Genomic DNA, 14,926 nt, shown 5'->3' with positions numbered 1-14,926 from the left:
ACACTTGTGAGCAACAAAGAGGCTGGAGACCGAAGACAAGGAACTGAAGACTGACCACGGATGAAAACAAGGAATTGAAGAACAAGACCAAGACCACCGGGACACAGAGCAGGAACACAAGAACAAAGAGCTGGAATGCAGGATCAATGCAGAGGCAAAGCACTACTACAGAGGTATTTGACCTATTGTTGAGGCAAGGAAGTGCTGCTGTGGTAGCCTTTTATAGGCAGGGAGTCCTGACAGCATCAGAGGGCAGCGTGGAGGATTTCCCACCACAGGCCCTTTAAATTAAGGCAGATTGGATGCACACGTGCCTAGGGACAGCCCCTGTTTGAGTAGCAGCGTCTTTTCTCCAGCAACATGTCAGGCTTGGTTAGACGAGGTGGTCGGCTGTGCGTTCTTCTGGAAGGCTTGCCCTGGCATCAAGAGCTCTTGTGATCAGCTTGTGGCTGGAGGTAAGGATGGCGGAATATGACCCTGCCTCATGGATTGCCGATTGCAACACCATCCACCACTCCAGATAACAAAATAAATTGTACACAGGACATAAATAACTCGACATTAAAAACTACATTTCAGTTATGGGATTCTGAAAACCTTTACTGGATCAGCTTAAGAATTACCTAATATTGTTCAAAAGCTTCTGATACTGTATAGATCCCTTTTTCAGATATCAGATCAGAGATATTCACATCTGAAGACAGGATCTATATTGCCTCAATAACTCACCTACAAAATTTTTGGATTAAATTTACATAGAACCAATAAAAGCTATCACAGCCTGCTAAGAATATAATAAGTTGCCATACTGGGTTAGACCAAGCCCAGCATCCTGTTTCCAACAATGGCCAACCCAGGATACAAGTACCTGGCAAGTACCCAAACAAATCCATTCTACTAATGCTGGTAATAAGTAGTGGCTATTCCCTGAGTCAACTTAATAGCAGTTATGGACTTCTCCTCCTGGAACTTGTTCAAACTTTTTTTAAACCCAACTATGCTAACTGCCTTTATCACATCCTCTGGCAATTAATTCCAGAGTTTAGTTGTGCAATGAAGAAAAAATAATTCTCTCTGATTTGTTTTAAATGTGCTACTTGCCAACTTCATAGAGTGCCCCGTAGTTCTTGTATTATTGGAAAGAGTAAATAACCAATTCACCTTCATCCATTCAAGTCCTCTTATGATTTTATAGACTTCTATCATATCCCCCTCAGCCATCTCTTCTCCATGCTGAACAGCCCTAACCTTTTTAGCCTTTCCTCATAGGAGAGCTGTTCCATCCTCTTTATCATTTTGGTCGCTTTCTCTATACTTTTTCTTGTGAAACTAGTTTACCCCAGAAGTCAAGTCTTCCATACCAAACAGCACTATCTCCCAGGATTCAAACAGCAACAATCTTATCCAGAAAAGAGCAGCACTGCAAATATTACACCAGGCCCTAAAAGGCCAACACACTTTCTATTAAAAACATAACAAGCTGTACTGTTGTAAACCCACAGTAATGAAACCACATACTAAGAATTCCTCTCCTCGACAACTCACGCAGAACACAGACCAACCTTCACCAAATACAGAATAAGTAACCACAAATTAGAAATAGAAACATGCAAAAAAAAATAAACCCAACAAACTCCAAAATAAGCTAAACTAGAAATCCTAAGAGGGCAGCCTCTGTAGTGCAACAGTGGAAAAATAATCACCACCACTCCCCAACACTGCTGTTTCCTGTCCCTATCCCTGTCCTCTCCAGATCCTCCCAATCCTAGGCCAGGACTAGAGACAAGGGTGCCATCTCCTCTCACCCCAGAAGACACCCAGCACTTCCCCGATTGCCCCCCCCCCCCCAGACTTCTGCATGTCATCCCTCTGACCCTTCTCTCCCAGCATCCCCCTGATTCCAGTCTTCCCCCACCCTTTACCCCCACCCCCAGGCCCCAGTCTTCATCTACCCTCAGCCCACCATCTTCCTGACCCCACTCTTCTCCCACCCTCTCCCTGATCCCCCCCAGCACTTCTCTGACTGCCCCTACCTCTGCCCACTATCCCTCTGACCCTACTCTTCCCCCACCCTTTGCCCACCACCTCTGGCCCCAATTTTCCCCCACCCTCTCCCTAACCTTATCATCACTCTAAGCCCCATAAACTGACCCCACCTTTCCTAGGCTCCTTACCCTCTGCTCACATCCCCTGACCATCGTCGCAGCCCCCATGCTCGCTCTTCCCCCACCACCTTCTGCCTATCATGCCCTTTCTCCCTGCAGCACTCTTGGGCTGTTTCTCTCATCCTCCTGGCTTCCACAGACAGTAGTGTTGCGGCCCCGGTTGCAAGTCTTGTGACCGGGCCCTTACCTCCCGTCCTCCGGCGACTGCAGCGGGCAGTTCTGAGTGGCTCAGGGTCTCCTGGGGCCCCGCAACGAGAGGCGCGTCTTGCCAGCCCGGTTCGGGCCTTCTCGCGGCGGTGTCTCCACAAGGGAGACGCCGCCGAAGCTCGGAATCCAGCCCCTCTTCCTCTAGGCACGCGCGCGCGCAGGAAAGCCCAATTTAAAGGGCTTTTCCTGCCAGACTGCGGCCCGCCCACTTGAATGACGTCAGACGCCGGCTAGTATTTAAGCCGGCGTCTGCTTCCTTTCCCTGCCTTGCAACGAGGTTCCTCTTCTAGAGTGCTAGTTGCTTCGTGTTCCTGCTTTTGCTCCTGATCCTTGGTTCCTGCTCTGGCTCCTGACGTTCCAGTCCTGATCCTGCTCCTGGCACTCCAGCTCCAGCTCCTGCCTTCCTGACTTCCTGCCTTCCATGCCTCCGTCCTCCCTGGTTGGTTCTTCTGGCTTTGACTCCGGTTTGCTCTTGATTCCGCTTCTGCCGCCTGCCTCGACCTCAGACTGTCTCATCTTCCTCCGTGCTCTGGTTCTCCTAAGTCCCAGCAGTCCGGGACCTCCCAAGCTCCTCTCGGGGGGTCCACGGGCTTCCAGGGTGAAGCCTCTGCATGGGTCCCCAGTTTCTCCTAAGTCCCAGCAGTCTGGGACCTCACGAGCTCCTCTCGGGGGTCCGCAGGCTTCCAGGGTGAAGACTCCGGATCTTTGTGTGACCTGACACCGCCCACCAGCCTACTCTTTCTTTGCAGAGTGCCGTTCTCTTCTTCCATTTCACTCTGCCAGGCTGGCCCAAGGGTCCACTACTCTGCTCGCAACAAGTAGTCCCTCCCTTCTTACCAGGCATAACAGCTCTCTCCTTTGGCCAGCCCAGTGGGGATGGGGTTGGCTGTGGGACCTGAGAGCAAAAGGCAGAGGTATCAACCCATCCAATAGCATCAAGGGAAGGAAGATGGAGGGAAAGTAGAGGCATGACTGCCGACAGAAAATGAAGCAGGAAGCAAGTGTCTGCACTGGACGTGAGCCTAGGAGCTGTGGGACAATCTGAGGCAGCTACAGGCTGATGCAGTACTGCCTGCAGCCAACAAGGACAAGTTGGGAGTAGCAAAAAACAACATTAGTGACAGCCATGGATGAGACTCACGACACTGATCTTTGGGCTTGGGGCACATGCCCTATGTGCCCAATGCTAACAATGCCACTGAATGCAACCCCTTTAAGGGAGCCTGGTGCTCGCAGCAGCTTTTGCGCCTGCATAGCCAGCAACCTCTTGGAATGTTTTGTTTATTTACAGAGCCGGAGTGGAAGCAGTCCGGGATTCAGCTAAAGCCCAATGTTCCTGTTTAGTTTGTTGGCCCAATCAGCTGTTAAGTGCCAGGGGGCTTAAAGAGCTGGAGAGTACCACCTGTCTGTCCCCATGACCAGAAACAGTAGCAGTGTGCAACCATGTGGAGACTGGAGTGAAAGTGCTATCAGGACATTTTGGCCTGGAGGTTTAGGGCAATACAGAATGCTCCACTCGTGGCTGTGAAGTGACTGTGTGGCTGCAACATGTGTCTTCCTCCTACAATGACTGCCACTCTGCAGACCAGCAAAAGTGCTGATGGGGACCAATGCCAGTCCATGGACAATGGTTGAGAAAAACTGAGCTACAATACACTAAAGAAGCAACTTAAAGAAAAAGAGTGTTAAAATGTACTGTTTCTCAGTGAGGTCTCCAATCAAACAGTTGAATTGAAGTGTAAAACAGTAACAGATGTTGAAGTTCTGGGAAGTGCTTTCAGGCTTCTTATAATCCAATTTGTGTTTATATATGTATATTTTACTGTTTATATATCTTGTGAACCACTTTGGGTCTAATTTGAGGATGGCCGTATATAAAACTGTAGCAGATGGTTACAGCTAATCAGTTAGGCGCGTAGCCTCAATGTTAAAAATTTATTTATTTATTTATTTATTTAAGGCTTTTATATACCAATGTTCCTGTACTAGTACATATCACGTCGGTTTACATAGAACCAAAGTTGGAAATTACATCAAACAAGAGGGTACAGATAACAGGGCTAACTTCGTATGAACTTATAGATAAATATCCTGTCCCGAGGAGTCTACACCCATACCATACCATTGGCAAGAAGGCATTCTTCACTTTCAAGCCAATTTTCAGTCAGTGCTGAGTGCCTCATCTAGGTGGCCAAACTTTAGCTGTCTAGATATAGAAGAATTTTTAACTGAATCTCTCTGCCTAGATTTTGGCCAAACAAACATTTTCCTAAATCAAAGTAGCCAAACCGGCCTAAATTTTCCCACCTATATTTAGGCTGCTTGGCTGAAAATGAGTTCCTAAACCCTGCTCTGTCTCTTTACACTCACCCTGCCCTCCCTCCTGAACCCAGATACAGTACAAAAATAAACCTGATCTGTGATCTCCTCCCACCATCTGATATAATGTAGATCCTCAGGCAGTCTACTCTCCCCTCCCCCATCCTACCAAGAAGATCCCAGGAATGTACTAAATATTTCCTTTGCACTACCACAAACTGGAATCTCATTCATAACTGCCTGTGAATGAGCAAGGTCAGTGCAAGCCTATTTGGTGCCCTAGGCGAACCTTTGATTATTCACCCCCCATTGGTAGCAGCTGTAGCCCAGCAGTGGCTCCAGGGCTGCACACCCTACTTTGGCAGTATTGGCTCTGGTACAGCATTACTCTGGACCTCACACTGGCAGGATTTTGCCACCCCCATATTCTTGGCACTCTAGGCAACCACCTAGTTTGCCTAATGGAAGCGCCAGCCCTGTGAATGATCAAAGAGACCTCTCCTTTTCTGACAGGAAGACCCAACAAGGCATATAATCATGCCAGCATTTTTGTGAAGCATCACACATTTTTATATACTTAAAAATTTTTCAAGCAAACAGCTTGAAGCTGAAATGATATTAAACAATGTAAACAAAAAATAGCAAAGAAAAAATTCAAAGCAGATCTCAAATTGTATTATATCTATCTTTGCTTTTAAAATCAACCAACTATCAGATAGAAAACACTAGTCAGATATATGTAAAGTGCAAACAAAATACAACAGGTCAATATTGAGTAAGTTGGCAGGCAATTAAAGAAAGTCAATCTTTTTTTTTTTTTTATTTCTACCTAACCCACTATTCATTTATGTAATGGTTAATCTTCAATCAACTGAGTCCTAAATGAGAAACTGTACATAGATTTAGTTATCACCTGAATCTTTTCTGTTTTCTAATGTTTATAAATTTTGACAGAACAGTAGATTATGTGGAAGAGATTGACAAACATTTTTTGGATAAAATTTTAATTCTGGGTAGAGTTCCTAATGGGAGAAGGTAGAGGTTGTCCTTTTATATGATGGTTCGCATATGGCAGCCATCTGATTTTATTACTGGAACATATCAAGCAATAGTGGAACAAAAAGAAAAACCATGTTGTTCCAAGGCAAAAATGCCTGAAAGCAAAAACATTTGTTTCCAGAATAATTTCAAATCTTTTGTTCACAAATAATTAAGTGCATTTTCAAATTAACAAGAAATATGTTTTCATTGTCAATTAGGCCAACGTACAGATCCTCTATAGCTGAAGCTTTTGAGATACGCATTTTGCAGCTGTAGTGAAATGGGGTTTTATGTACCTATTGGAATTCCCCATTAAGCTTAGGACCTTTATCTTCTCCAATCAGAAATTCTTTCCCTTGCAAAACCTTAAGTTGCCTTGCAAGTTATCCAGCTTGAGCAAGATTCTGCAGTGTTATGTAGTCCCTAGCAGCTTGGAGGTTTCCCTTGGTGTCAGCCAGGTCTGAAAGTGTTAACCGTGCTGCATTAGTTCAAGAAAAGGCTTGGACTACCTGTTCCTCCAGGTTCCTGCAGGGAGAGGGTGGAAGGAGAAAGGGGACAGTGGTTGCATTATGGCGACATTATGTGAACATGTTAATGTTATGCAGTGTTATTGGTTAGGAAGCCAGTGCCTGGGTTGTGATTGGTTCTACAAATTCTGCCCAAGAACTTTGCAAAAATATTCAGTCTTCACTGGAAAGTGCAGCAGATCAGACCAGTAGCCAAGACCCTGCCACAGTCCTTCACTGAATCCTGTGGGTAGACCACTACCAAATTTCCCTGGGGACTGGTTAATTACAGTAAAATTTAATTAGACAGTGTTAGTTGTATATTTCCCTTTCCTTGCTTGTTGCAAGTTACAAGTTTTCCAGTTCACTGTACCTCCTTTCTTAATAGGGCAGGTAATTTTCAAAGGCATTTCTATTTGTAAAATAGTGCTTTAATCATGGAAATGGCTGGTTCTAAAATTGTTCACCCAATATGTAGGTAAACGTCTTCACCCATGCTTATATGCAAGTTTACCCAGACTGAGCAACAGTGTTCCTGGGGATGAGACTGGGGAGATAAGAACATAAGAACATAAGAAATTGCCATGCTGGGTCAGACCAAGGGTCCATCAAGCCCAGCATCCTGTTTCCAACAGAGGCCAAAACCAGGCCACAAGAACCTAGCAATTACCCAAACACTAAGAAGATCCCATGCTACTGATGCAATTAATAGCAGTGGTTATTCCCTAAGTAAACTTGATTAATAGCCATTAATGGACTTCTCCTCCAAGAACTTATCCAAACCTTTTTTGAACCCAGCTACACTAACTGCACTAACCACATCTTCTGGCAACAAATTCCAGAGCTTTAAAGAATTTTCTCCGATTAGTCTTAAATGTGCTACTTGCTAACTTCATGGAATGCCCCCTAGTCCTTCTATTATTATTATTATTATATTATTATTATTATTATATATATATATATATATATATATTATATATATATATATATATTATATTATTATTATTATTATATTATTATTATTATTATTATATTGTTATATTGTTTTATTGTATTTCCCGCCTGAGTTCTTTGTAAACCGGCATGATGTGTTTCACGAATGTCGGTAAATAAAAAAGTTAATAAATAAATAAATAAATAAATAAATAAATAAATAAATAAGTGAAAATAACCGAGTCACATCTACTCGTTCAAGACCTCTCATGATCTTAAACACCTCTATCATATCCCCCCTCAGCCGTCTCTTCTCCAAGCTGAACAGTCCCAATCTCTTCAGCCTTTCCTCATAGGGAAGCTGTTCCATCCCTTTTATCATTTTGGTTGCCCTTCTCTGTACCTTCTCCATCGCAACTATATCTTTAAGATGTTTACACTTATATGCATACTGTTGCATTTTCAAAAGTATACACATCATTTTTCCTGAAACATTTCTACAGCAAATTTTTCAAAAACAAACATATATCCATAAGCAAAACTTTGGATAACTTTTGCACATATTTGCCAACTGTTTAGTATGTTAGCTTTGTGGCTGATCAGTGATCCACACAAGTGAATTACTTGCTGATCCCAATACTGGTATTTGGTCTGGAGACAATCTTTTTTTTTTTTTTTTTTTGCCTTATTCAAGAAAATACAAACATAGGGCAAAATAGCCCCTCTGTACGGAGCTTAACAGCAACAGGCTTCGATTTACAAAATACAGAGTAATCAAAAATAATCCAAAGTGATCCTCCTCTCCTACCCCCCTCCCTTCATCCCAAGGATCAAAATGATATTAAGCTATAGGTTAAGGTAACACAGTAAGGCAACAGAGTGTGGAGAAAAAAGTTCAGTTATTGCTTCTTTTCCTCTAAATAACAACATCCCATTATAATGTTGGTCTAACTCTATACAAAAATGTATCTGCGGTCTCATCGTCACAGTATTGAACCCATAAGAAGCAGCCTAGACACCTTCAGGAATGAAACTTTATGTAGGGTGACCAAATTGCGTTAAATGAAGAAAGGCGATCATGCTCGGCAGCGGTAAGAGAAGCCAGGCAAAATTGTCTGTGCATGTTATTCATTATATGAGAGAAGGGTGGTGTCTGCTCATGTTTCCAATGAGCAGCTATAACAAATCTGGCAGCAATGAAATCTTGGGTACTTAACTTCGTTGGTGTCTATTCAGCCTGGAAGAGGGAAATTAATCAATGCTGAAGCAGCGAGCGGTAGACAGGAGGCATCTAATAATTTCCCCAATGTCAAACACCAGCTTCCAAAAGGAAGTTATTTTATCACATTGCCACCAGATGAGAAAGAAGGATCCCAATGCACCACATTAATGCCAGCAGACCTGAGATTGTCGTGGGTAAATCCTATGAAGTCTATCGGGTGTGAGATACCACCTAATCAGCATCTTATAACACTGTTCTTGTAGGTGGGCTGAGATGGAATACTTGCTAGCCAAATGGCAGACCTTCGCCCTTACTTTATGCCCCAAAGCTTGACCTAAATCCTTCTCCCAACTAGCCACATGTGGGGGAGGTTAGGTACCTTAACTAATGAGGAGGCTGTAAATTTTTAGTGAATCACTATGCAAAAAATAATTTTCAAATAAGGATCTGCCTTCACGTAAAGCTTGGGCTCTCTTCAAAGATGCGATAAAAAGCTTAACGTGCAGAAGCCAGAAAATTAATTGGCCCGATAATATAAGATTTTCCATCTCTTCCCTCAATAGGACCCTACCTAATTTAATTAGGTGTCCAATTGTGAGAACCCCCACCTTCAAGGATGTGAACAATGGTGATCATTGCCCAGGGAAAGTTGAGTTAGAGAAAAGTCCAGTTTGGTAGAAATATGAGCAATTTCCTACCAATTTTATTCTCCAACGGTCCCAAACCCTGAAAGTAGTATGTAAGGTCCAAGGGATCTGCTCCAATGATATCCACTGCTTTGTGGATGTTCTGCAGCCTGAGTTGAGAGGCTGCAAAGTACCATGCCAAATTAGGCACTCTGACTCCCGCCCCCCCCCCTACTTTTGGCTGAAAGAGCACTCGTCTCACCCCTTGTGGGGGCCGCCTCTTCCAAATAAAATCGAATACATTCTTCTGCCAGCTTCTAAGTATAGCAGAAGATATAAAAATTGGGAGAGAAGAAAATAGATACAAAAAACTTTGGGAGTATAGACATTTTTACAATCGCTATCCTTCCCAACTAAGAATAAGGACCCCATGTGACCAGTGGGTTTTGTGATAATCATAATAGCCCTATAAACCCCATAAACCACCAAAGGATAGCTTGAGGGACAGGGTATTTGCTCAGAGGCAAGTGAGAATCCAGTTGATGTGTGGAAAGTTGCCAGTGTAGAAGTACATGTATAGATGCAGGCAGGACCTGAGCAGTGCTTGGCTGGATCTTCCCAGTGACCAAGAAGTTAATCCTGAGTGGGTGTTAGGGATAGTGCTAAGATGCTATGAGATAGCAGCTTAGGAGGAAAAACATTTTTCTTTTGCTCAACATGTGAGTCATATGTTTGAGAGCTCATGTTTTCTTAATATATAAAATAAATACATAAACAGCATGCTATCTCTTGGGATCCTGCCAGGTACATGTGCCCTGGAATGATCACAATTGGAAACAGGATACTGGCCTTGATGGACCTTTAGTCTGATCCAGTAAGGCAAATCTTAGGTACTTATGTCATGCAGTCCTCTGAGGAGTCTACTGGAAAAGCACAATAGAGGATGCAAATCAAGTGGCCAAGATCACTTACAAGCCTTACTGTTTCAATTCAAGTTTCTAGAAAAGGTATCATCTAATGCAAGTTGGAAGTGATTAACAATTCACTACAACTGTGCTTGCACTTGTTGTGTCTGTGGACCCTTGGACTGAGGCAAAATTAACATAACCTGCAGGTAAGAGCCCTGCAGGTTCCCACTATTGGCAGGCAGACCTGAAGGAAGCAGAAACCCAGCAGGAGCTTCGCCTATACCAGTCCTCATTCCCCTTGGGTTGAACATTTGGGTACCAAAATGGCAGGTCTTAGGTGGGGTCTCTGCTGATGGCAGAAATGGTGGTCTTTTGATAGCTTGGGTCATAGACAGGAGGAGAGCAGATGAGTGCAAGTTCCAGGCGATGGTCAGAGACAGGCAGCGGTCAGGCAGGTCCAAGATCAGGCCGAGGTCAAATCGGGTATCCGCCCGAGAGGAGGGTCAGATAGGCAGGTCAGGCAGGCTAGGAGAAGAACAGGTGGGCAACGAGGAAAGAGACGAGAACCGAAGACAAGGCTGGAACTGAAGAAAAAGGACTGAAGACAAGACATTGGAACTGAAGACAATACTCTGGAGGCAGCACTCTCTACTACAGGAGTAGGTAGACCTGTTGCTAAGGCAATGAGGGCAGGAGCAAGTGAGATCCCTTTTTAGGCTTTAGCAGTGACATCATCATCTAGTGCCGTGGGGCTTTTCCCACCACTGGCCCTTTCAATTAGCAGAGGTCTGGCGCATGCGTGCCTAAGGAGAATGCGTGCCTAAGGAGAATGTCCTCAGCAGCCAGCCAAATGTAACAGTACCGACAATGGAAATCTCTCAAGAGGTTGGGGTCCAAGATGTTGGAGATTAGCTCTTAAGAATTTTCTTCCAGGCTGTAGTTCTTCCATGCAATTAAATATTCAATTCTTTTACACCTACGGCAGGAATCCAAAACCTCTTTGACTTTGTATATAGCATCTCCATCAACAGCCATATCCTGTGGTGTGGGTGGTACCTTAGAAAGCCATGAGAGTACCACTGGCTTGAGTAGTGACACATGAAATACTTTATGAATCTTTAATGTTGGAGATAAACCCGTCCATGTGGAGACTTGGCACCTAGGTTGAGTGCAATGCCACAATCATACGCACCTGCTGTAGATGAGACTGCATTTTTGCTAAATGTTCTCAACAATTTCCAGTGAATCCCTGTGAACTACGTCCTTTGGAAGCCTGAATTGAGATCACCAATTTCTGAGATAAGTGGCTTGTCTTTCAGTCTACTTTGCTTCACCTTAATTAAGAATGTTTTATTGGCATTTTTCAAATTTAATTTTTTGAAAATTATATATTTTAATTGCATTTTGGAAAAATGTCTCAAAAATTACATATGGGACTTGGAGGAAATGTATTTATTCCAGACCAATGATTATAAACTGTATAGCACTTCATATCTATATATGAGGGTATAAGGCACCAAGAAATATGGTACATTCTTGGCGCCCCTATCTATGAAGTCATCTTATGCAAAGTCTGTTCTTTGAAACAATATTGGAGTGTCTTGTTGTGCAGAGTGAGATTTTTTACCTTTATAGTAAATGTTCAGTTTTGGCTGAATCATCTAGAAGAGGACCTATCATCTTAAAATCCAGGTACTTAATTTATACCATGGAAAAACAGATGGTGAGGGTGAAAACTAGTTAATTTGGGATTGCATTTATTCCAAACTGAATCTCAACAGTATGTCAAAGAGAAAAAAAAGTTTGGAAACAGTCTAGAAAGAGAAGAGAGTAATCAATAATAGACCTGAGAACATAAAACATCAACTAAACTGTTAAATGAAAACTGACTGTTTTGACGGAGTTGTTCAGTGCCTCCCATTGTTGGAATGGAATCAGAATTCTGCTTCTCTGCCAGTGGTCATAGCGAGCCCGGCTCTCCGCGTTGGTAAGGATCTCCTTGGCCTGCTGCAGCCTCTGGAAATTCTCCACTAGAAAGCGGGGCAAAACAAGTCTGTTATTTTACACCAAGTATCTCATAAAGGAGTTTGAAGCAGACATGCAACATGACTGACTCTTTCACGGCCCCCATTGTATCATGCTTCAAGCCATTCCCGCTTTTACTATAAACTTAATTAGCCCCCTCCTGAGCAGTTAATCAGATTCAAGCTGTGCCCTTTGCAGGGGAAAACCTCAGGTGTGCTTAACCAAGGTCAAAGGAAGAGCTGGAAGGGCTCATGAATCTATCTCAAAACTCTTGTAAATGTGTAGCAGAGAAAAAAAATGGTTAAGAAAACCACCTTATTTTCTGCTGTCTTTTCAAGGTTTGTGCCGCACATTATGCTCCTGAATCAACTCGGTTTTCTTTCTTGATCTTATAAGGGAGAAGCTCATGAAAAACTGATCCCTAAATATTTAGCTGCAGGCAGGGTGGCGCCTGCTCTGGCTTGGCACCCGGGGCAGTCACCCTTCTTGCCCACCCCTTGTGATGCAGAGAGGTAGGAAATACTACCTGGCGAGCACTAGTTCTGCAGATTACGAGGGGGAGCCGTTTTCAATTCACATGCTAATGAAGAAAGGTGAATACACGTAGCACACGCTGAACTGGCACAACATAAGTGTGATTGCACACATCGGTAGCAGTGCAGGTGGAAATTAAGAATATAAACAAGAAACTCTCTCTCTGTTTTCATTTTGTTCTCCTTCCCTTCCTCTATCCCTTTCCCCACCTTTTGACTTCTCTCCTTCCCTCCAATCTCTCCACCCTTCCCTACCTCATCCAGTTATATCATGAGGTTAATTTGTACTCTTATACACTTTGTAAGTCAGAAGGGCACAAAAGGACCAATTTCGTAACAAATAATGGTATGCACCTATAGAGCCCACATAAGCTATAAAGGGTTCCCAAATCTAGGAAAATGTGTCAGATTTTTCATTTTGTAAAGCAGATAGCTTCTTCATGAAGTACATATTCCACAGCTGTAGGCTTAGAATAATGACGCTATTTTGCAACAAGCTGCCACCAAATATTGGGTAATCTGTTACTACAACAGTAATTCTCCATTGGCAGGCCCAAAATTAATCTGCTGGAAAACAACCCAAAAGGTGATACAATGTTTTGCCATTTCTGGACAACTCCATCAAATATGTATCAGTGTGCCTATGTCTCCACAGCTTCTGATACCATTTTATTTATTCTTTACCCATTTATCTAGCAAAATATTCCAATCTTAAGTACAGAAAGTCTTAAAATCTCAGTAATCAGTGGTTCCGAAAGTTATACCAGGCTGTACATATGTTGCATGTTGAATGAACCCATGTAAAATAATAATGGACCATCTTTCAGTGTAGAAATCCATGGAACCATATTCTTCAGAGGGGCACAGTACCAAGTGACCACACATCACATTCTTCCAAAGACACTCACAGAGTGACATAAAGAACCAGTGCTTTCTGCAAACAGAAATCTAATCTGGCACAAGCAAGAGGGTTTGCATGACTATGGTAAAGGTGAAGAACCACCACAGCATTTTTGTCTAAAAGCAGAAACTCATATTTTTGCTGCCGCAGGAAAACTGTGGGGCTTTGCCTTGACTTTCTGTTCTCTATTGTCCAACCTTACTGAAGAGGAGGGCATAATACCAGCAGTGCTTAGGGGAGGCAAAATCCTAAATCCATCACTGGAGACTGGTATAACTGCCACAGCCTTTTGAGCCCTGTGGTGTCTTTGGTTGCTGCACATCAGCCCCTTTAAAGTGGATGGTTATATTAGAAAAGCAAATGTTGCTTACCTGATGTAACAGGTGTTCTCACAGGACAGCAGGATGTTAGTCCTCACAAATGGGTGACATCGAGGATGGAGCCCACCACGGAAAACTTCTGTCAAAGTTTAATAGAACTTTGACTGGCCCCTACTGGGCATGCCCAGCAAGGCACTGACCCTGCAGCCAGCAGGGGTCTCCCTTCAGTCTGATTTTCAAAGCTACAGGCAGTGCCTAAAAAAGTAAAAACTAAAACGAACCCAACACCGCGGGGTGGCGGGCGGGTTTCGTGAGGACTAACATCCTGCTGTCCTGTGAGAACACCTGTTACATCAGGTAAGCAACATTTGCTTTCTCACAGGACAAGCAGGATGGTTGTCCTCACAAATGGGTGAGTACCGAGCTGAGGATGTCCTGACTTGCACCAAATGCCCCCAACGACGTGCAACAGGCACAACAACTGGGGTGGAATTTGGCAAAGGGCATCCGTACCCTACCGGGAAGGTGGAAGGGTGTTGGTACATCAGGTTGGAAAAAGGTTACGCAAGACAGATTGGCCGAAGATGGAGTCCTGTCTTCCAGCTTTGTCCAAACAATAGTGGGCTGCAAAGGTATGGAGAGAACTCCAGGTTGCAGCTTTACAGATGTCAGGAAGCGGCACCGATCGAAGGTGTGCTACTGACGTCGCCATGGCCCTCACAGAGTGTGCCTTAACACGGTCTTGAAAAGGAATGCCAGCTTGCTGATAGCAAAAAGAAATGCAGTCCGCCAACCAGGAGGAAAGAGCCTGCTTACCCACAGGTTGTCCTAACTTGTTAGGATGGAAAGAGACAAATAATTGAGTGCTCTTCCTGTGTGCAAGTGTACGGTCTAGATAAAAAGCTAGAGCTCGTTTGCAGTCTAGGGTATGCAGAGTCTGTTCCCCGGAGTTGGAGTGGGGCCTGGGAAAAAAGATAGGTAGTATAATGGATTAATTTATATGAAACTCCGAAACTACCTTAGGTAAGAATTTAGGGTGAGTGCGGAGTACTGCCCGGTCCTGCAGGAGTTTAGTGTAAGGCGGATAGGTAACTAGGGCCTGTAATTCACTAACCCTGCGAGCTGAAGTGATAGCCAAAAGGAATAACACTTTCCATGTGAGATATTTTAGGTCACAGGAGTGCAGAGGTTCGAAAGGTGGTTTCATAAGGCGACCAAGA

The 14,926-nt window shown here is 43.7% G+C and overlaps 1 protein-coding gene across 2 annotated transcripts in view; it reads right to left on the bottom strand.

Moving 5' to 3' along the window:
- The window catches only part of DNAJC12 (DnaJ heat shock protein family (Hsp40) member C12), a 97,926-nt gene that overhangs the window by 31,635 nt on the left and 51,365 nt on the right, over positions 1-14,926 (bottom strand). For both annotated transcript variants that reach the window (XM_029609710.1, XM_029609711.1), the window contains exon 3: positions 11,818-11,957. In XM_029609710.1, the coding sequence (XP_029465570.1) occupies positions 11,818-11,957 (140 nt within the window). The remainder of the gene's footprint in view (positions 1-11,817; positions 11,958-14,926) is intronic.

Source organism: Rhinatrema bivittatum, chromosome 7 (assembly GCF_901001135.1).
Source record: "Rhinatrema bivittatum chromosome 7, aRhiBiv1.1, whole genome shotgun sequence".
NCBI classification, from domain to species: domain Eukaryota; kingdom Metazoa; phylum Chordata; class Amphibia; order Gymnophiona; family Rhinatrematidae; genus Rhinatrema; species Rhinatrema bivittatum.
Note: the sequence above shows the minus strand (reverse complement) of the source record. Positions and strands in the feature narration are given on the sequence as shown.